This window comes from Pinus tabuliformis, chromosome X, assembly GCF_031772625.1.
Source record: "Pinus tabuliformis cultivar Carrire ecotype Pingquan chromosome X, CPIR1, whole genome shotgun sequence".
NCBI classification, from domain to species: domain Eukaryota; kingdom Viridiplantae; phylum Streptophyta; class Pinopsida; order Pinales; family Pinaceae; genus Pinus; species Pinus tabuliformis.
This window is the reverse complement of record NC_142308.1, coordinates 1,278,212,179-1,278,218,925: the sequence shown is the minus strand read 5'-3', so window position 1 is coordinate 1,278,218,925 and position 6,747 is coordinate 1,278,212,179. Positions and strand designations below refer to the sequence as shown.

At 34.3% G+C, this 6,747-nt stretch overlaps 1 protein-coding gene across 1 annotated transcript; it reads left to right on the top strand.

The window, feature by feature from the left end:
* Window positions 1–445: 445 nt before the first annotated feature.
* LOC149144681 (F-box/FBD/LRR-repeat protein At1g13570-like) lies at window positions 446–1,525 on the top strand. Its single transcript, XM_089452230.1, has one exon. It carries the CDS (start codon window positions 446–448, stop codon window positions 1,523–1,525), a length of 1,080 nt encoding a protein of 359 aa, XP_089308356.1.
* Window positions 1,526–6,747: the final 5,222 nt, after the last annotated feature.

Here is a 6,747-nt window from a genome sequence, read left to right as displayed (position 1 = left end):
GATTTTTTTAATGGGAGGTAATAGAAACATGAATAATCGCGCACCATAATCGTGTGGAAGGAAGTGGAACTAATAAAAGCAACTTTTTTCAAAAAAATCAAGAAAAACATAATTTTTTTTGGATGGACCAAAATGGGACTTTTTATTAATGTGAGGTAATAGAAACATGAATAATCGCGCACCATAATGGTGTGCAAGTGGAACCAACAAAAGTAGCTGCCGCCACACAACTCATAATTATGAACGTAATCGAATTTAGATATGATTAATGAGCATGGGCAGAAGTCGCAGCCACAACACGTCATCATGATGCGACGTGAGGCAGATCAGTACGTTTCAGCTTCTTTAAACACCAATATTATTACCTGTAGGAATCCCTTCATTCCTCCCGACTCCCCTTCTCTCTTACTCCTTCCATTCCGCTTCCAACATTTTTCTAATCATAATGGCCCCTGTTGCGGATAAATTTTCTACACTTCCAGATCCATTGCTTGGCCTCATCCTTTCCAAAATTCCAATCAAACAGGCAGTCAGATGCTCCATTCTGTCGAAGAGGTGGAGACTCATCTACACCCAAATACCTCGTCTCACTCTCACCCCCTCTCTCATTTTGGGCTACGTGGACAACGATCCAGATCCACTCCAGATTGCGAAGATGGAGAATATAATCTCCAACTTTCTGGTTCTGCACTCGACAGATCTAGAGGCCTTTCGTTTGCCCAACTACAGATCTAGAGGCCATTATGGTTATAACGTGAACAAGAAATGGCAGTTTAGCCGTCAAAGCGTGTGGAAATGGGTGCGGTATGCTGCCTCCAGGAATGTCCAACGTCTCACCATTTGCACCTCCTACGAAATTGATGACGTGCCGCCAGCGCTTTTCTCCTGCGCTTACCTCACTGAACTAGAACTGTTCAACTGCATTCTCACCCGTATTCCACCACGTTTTTCTGGATTCAACTATCTGGTTACTAGCTTCTTCTGGAAAATCGAATTCACAGATGAATCATTGTCCTGTTTTTCTCATTGCCCCTTTCTCGAGAAACTTGAGATAGTAGACTCAGTTGGTCTGCAGAAGCCTGTCATATCTGCTCCCAACCTTAAATATTTAGTTATACGTGCCAGAAAGGAAGTAGAGGTTTTAATAGTTAACTGTCCAAAGCTTATAACTCTTGACGCATGCAACATACGGGATTCAAGAGTAAATGGGGTTTTTTTTCAGGAAATTTCATATGCGGTCAGGTATCTTGAAATGCGGAGCGGAAGTAGCGTGATTGTTCTTCGATTGGAATGGGCTGTTGAGGAAGATGATCTATGGGTGGAGACATGCAATTTCTCGGCTGAGAGATTTGTTGAGTTCGTGGGAGCTTTCAAAGCATTGAAGGAGCTCTCCATGCCTAATTGGTCGCTGGTTCAAGCGGAAAACGAGATGGTCGAGCTCATTCACAAGCTGTTCAATACGCTTCCTAATCTTCAGCGGTTGGACATACCTGGTGTGTTTGTTTTGGTGAGAGAATTTCTGTGATAAATTCAGCCGTTTGAGTGGGCTTATTATCTGCAGTGCATCTTTTAATGGTTAAATGCTATTGTTTAGGCCTCTTGCAGTAGCATAATTATTTATTTCTTTTATTTCTAAAAGTGTATCTAGGTCATTGACATGACCTGGGTGTTTACTTTCATTCAAATGCAGGAGATAGTTAGAGATCCGCTACCATCATGTCTTAGCTCTCTACTGGCCCATCTTCGGAAAATAAATGTAGAGATACTGGAATATGACGAGAGGGAAATAGCTGTGTTGAGTAGCTTTCTTGAGGGCTGTTCTACTCTTGAAATCATGGAATTGCAGCTGGAAGAAATTACTCTAAATGATACAATAGAATTTTTGACAAAATTGTTATATGTGAGGAGAGCTTCCAAGCAAGCTATTGTCAATATCGTTACACATCCCTTATATTAAAAAGATGTATGTACATTGTGCATTATTCCACGTTGAAGGTTCGTGGTTTTCTCAAGAAAGATGTAGTGGACTTTTGGACAGGATCCTTATCTGTAAGGAGAGCTTCCGAAGAACATGTGTTCACGTCGACTTATCTGCGTTGTAAAACATGTGCTAAAAATAGCATTATTTTGAACTGCTAAAGTATCTGTAGTTGATACTTCGTTTAAGTTTTGCTTTCAACATGTCTCGTGATATTTTGGTCAATTGGGTGAACTCGACATCACGGTGTTTTAATAGTTTCCGTTTATTGAGGGAATTTTACATCAATTGGGTGAACTCGACATCACGGTGTTTTAATAGTTTCCGTTTATTGAGGGAATTTTACATCATGGAGTGTCGGTTAAATATTAGGTTCAGTTTTAATTATAAGGTTATATTTTTAAATATGATTTTGATAATTATTTCATATTCTGTTGTGATAATGGTAATAGATAGTTATATTTGACATTAAAACTGTATTGGAATATTTATTTTTATATAGATTTTCAAAAATTATTAAGCGGATAATATGAATTTAAATTCTATGAAATATTTTTAATAATATTTATAATGGGGTTGAAACTATATTAAAAAACTTTTCTATTTTTCAACATAATTATAAGATACAAACATGTAAATTATGTTTCTTTACAGTGGGAAAATTTATCATAATTTAATTGTCAAACCAGTAGTGATGACAACTATCACTAACTAATATTTTTGAGGACTCATACAAGAAAAACCACCTCAATTTTAAAAAACAAACATGTAAACCATATTTTTTCATTGGTAAAACAAAACCTTTCATAACTCAATGGTCAAACTAGCAGTGAAAACCATCAGTGAGACAGTCATTACTAACTGATATCTATACTAACTCATCACTGTTATTCAAGGAAAACTAAACTATTGGTTAACTAGTGTAAATATACTTCTTATTTTATTTAGTTAAAATCATAACAGTAATAATTTTTCTTTAAACAAAAAATCAAGACACCTACTCTCTTATACTAAAAAAGTAGTAGTTACATTTTTCACATGTTTTCTCATATCCAAAATATTTAGTTCCTGTTGCAGACCCATATACATCAACAAATGTTGATTACAAGCAAATATCTCTTCGAGGAAATGCAAATTTAATTTCTACAAGGCAGATGATACCTGTATCTAAACTAATTTTGAAGTTCATATTTAAGACACATCTTGCATATTCAGTATTTTAACTAAAGGATAACAAATGAGCATAAGATCACTAGTGAATAAATTTGAAGAGATATTCTAAATTTCAATTAAAAGGGAAGATATTCATGCTGCTTTTATATGATAAAATGTTTTTAAAAAATGAATTTTAATTGAGAACAGTATATTATTTTCAATCAAATTAATTTTTTTTAAATGAATTAAATTTCTAAAAATTAATTTTTATTAAATGAATTAAATTTCTAAAACTGAATAGTAGATAGTTTGTTAACTTTCTAAAACTGAATAGTAGATAGTTCGCTCAAATTGACCCAATTAATTTTAACTTTGTTAACTTCTTTACTGGGTTCAAGTATTATTGTAATCTCAAAATAACAAAAAATATTTTGGACCCCATTTATATTATCTTTACAACATTAAAACCCAGAGAAAATACTATTCTTTTTGGAATCAACCATTTTAACACAACATACCCATATTTTAACTAAATCGCGTGCAATATGAAAACAACAATATACTAATAATTGTATTGAATATTTTGTTCTGGAATCTCCTATACTATTCAAAGCCAAGACATGTCTACATCTTCAAATCAACTACATATCTGCTTATTTGGAGAATATCCTATCTTGCCCATCTCAATGTCACTGCATGCAGGAGAAATGGAGACGCTCTGAAATCCTATAATTTATATGTACTTCTATTGTACCACCAAAACATAAACTTTTGTGTGAACACCATTTACAAGACGAACTAACTCGGGTAGTGACAATTTATATGTATTTCTATTGCACCACCCAAACATAAACTTTTTGTGTGATGACCATTTACAAGATGAACTAATTACGGGAGTTAAAGTTAATTATATTCATGTAAAAATATTTCACCATCCAACTTTTTATTTCACCATCCAACTACATGATTATATTAGAATTAATACTAGTTATTGCATCAAATGTTGAAAAAAGAAACGGTGTAAGTGGATAGCTTATAAAAAGGAAGGTAGATGAAAGCAGATGTGATATGTAAAGTGATCTATAGGTGTAAAAACCTTTCTCTAAAAGAACTATTAACAATATGTCTGAACTATTAACAATATGTCTACTTGTGAAAATCAACAATATATCTAGGTATGAAGTATATATTTGTGCCATTATGTGAAATAAGAATTTAGTTTGCAGGATATGATCAAGTATGTTTTAGGTTTTAGAAGTTAACAATAATTTTTTTTGTACATTTCAACCTAGAAGTATATATATGTGTGTGTGGGTGCTCTTATTTGAAATAAGAATTTAGTTTGCAGAACATGATCAATTTTGTTTTAGGCTTTAAAAGTTAATAGTACTTTTATGTACATTTCAACCTAGATGGTTTTTAGATCCGTGTACCTCCTTTTTCTTTGGTTTAAGTTTATTGAATTTTTAAGTTCAGAAAAAATTGGCATTAAGTTTATAGCATAATTATCCTGATAGAGAAAGGTGTGTTCAATGCAACATATGTGATAATTATCTTTTTAACTAGTAATCTCTAGCTTGATGATTAGAATCATTTTGAGGTGAGGAGGAGATTGCACTCCTTCAATGGTATTTCATAGAAATCCTTATTTTGTCATCCACCTTCCTTGATTTGATGGTGTTTTGATAGATTTTTTGCAGATAGTGTTAATGCATTTTCCAAGTTTTGACCACCATTTCCACCTTTACTCTCTCTGTCTTTGCCTAATTTATGATTACTTCTTACTTCAATAAAATAGGAAGGCCTAAGTTGTAACATGTTCCACCTTATCACTAAAGAACAAACAATTTTATTTTATTTTATTTTATTACAAGACAATATTACTTCATGACCTAGCAAACTAGGACTACTGCGACTATATGATTATGCAGATTGAATAATTAATCTTGGTTCCTCCCTAATCATACCCACCGTAAGGTTTGATAAGCTCTCATTCATGAATATGATTATGCAGATTGAATAATTAATCTTGGTCCCTCCCTAATCATACCCAACATAAGGTTTGATAGGCTCTCATTCATGAATTTAACGCTCAATTCCATTTATGCTTACAAATCTTGTTTAATTAATACTTAATGAATTTGATTATACAACAAGTTCTTAATGGTATACGGCAGATGATTAACTTGCATGGGTTACATTTAATTTATGTCCACCGATTAAATATGGGTCCTTCGGTGTTGACACTCGGGGTCATTATATTTCACTTACCCATAGTTGTTATACATTTAGTTATCATGTTAATGTGCATTAACCAACTATACCTCAATGTTTAGATAGTGTATTAAATAGTGTTGTCTGTATATGCATTCATTGAAGCCATAACCGATAATTAAAGCATTTACAAAGATTAGGCATATGGTTTATTAGATTTAAGGCGAGCATTCATGTCATGGTACTAAAAACTGCGAACTGACACTCGGTGGTCCTTGAAACTTCGAGGGACATGTCCAAATACACACCAATCCCAAACACCACACACAACACCACACACAAAAGACATCCGACAATGGCCCCATACGACACTCATCCAACCACTGAGGTTCAATGCAAAGAGGTTAGGGTATTCACCTACGAAAATGTTGAGAAGAGGGTTCATTTCTGCTCACCTCCAACAGGTAACCTGGCTCTGCAACCTTCATTCTACAGTTGTTTCTCTCCGGCGGAAAGAGTGCAGAATACCTGCAACTTTGGAATTTTTCAACGTTTAGATCCTTCTTTGCAGAGGATTACCTTGAAAATCTTGATTCCTTGCTAGAATGGTTCCTACGTAGTATTTCTATGTACAATCTTCAGCACATGGAGTTGCAACACTCACCACTAGCTCAGGTAAGATTTCTCTGGAATGATTAGCCAGTTTTATTGTTTTTCCTTTCTGAGCTACATTTTCCCCGTTGAGGTAAACCCTAACAGGCCGACTGTTGTACACGGGTAGAGTGGTAAACTCCATGGTCGACAGTGTCAGTAATTTACCCAGATGCGACAATCTTCCGCTTCCATGTTAGTTTTCGAGCAGATCGAAGTCCCTTGCAAAGTTTTGGTGTATCTTCGGGAGCTGTGACTGAGAAAATACTCAGGGTTCTCAACCCGCTTATGTTTGTGTAATAATTTCCTGGTTTTGATTTGTCGACGTATACTTAGGACTTCACTGACGGTTTAGGCTCCAAGCCTTCCTCCACTAGCTTGTACTACGAGTTTTTCCAAATATAGTTGACATATGCATAACTATATATTCAGTTAATTCATAATTGTATTTTGATTGGTACATAATTATATATTTGGTTGAGTTCTATATTTATGATTTTGCTCTTATTTGCAACTATGTTCCTTGTTAAATGAATTGTACAGTTTGCTTATTCACTGTTTTAAAACAATGGGGTTACGTTTCCATTTAACGTTGCTCTTTCTTACTTAATATGAGAAATAGAGTTGTTATTTACAGAACTGCATCATCAATCTGAAGTGGATTATTCTTCCTTAGTTAGTTAATCATGCATTCCTGTTTTTCAGTTGTGCCTAAATAAATTTGATTTTTTGGGTTGCTCTGCTCCCTT

Excerpts from the sequence above, each read along its gene's own strand:
- LOC149144681 (XM_089452230.1), top strand. The coding sequence starts at position 446 with ATGGCCCCTGTTGCGGATAAATTTTCTACACTTCCAGATCCATTGCTT.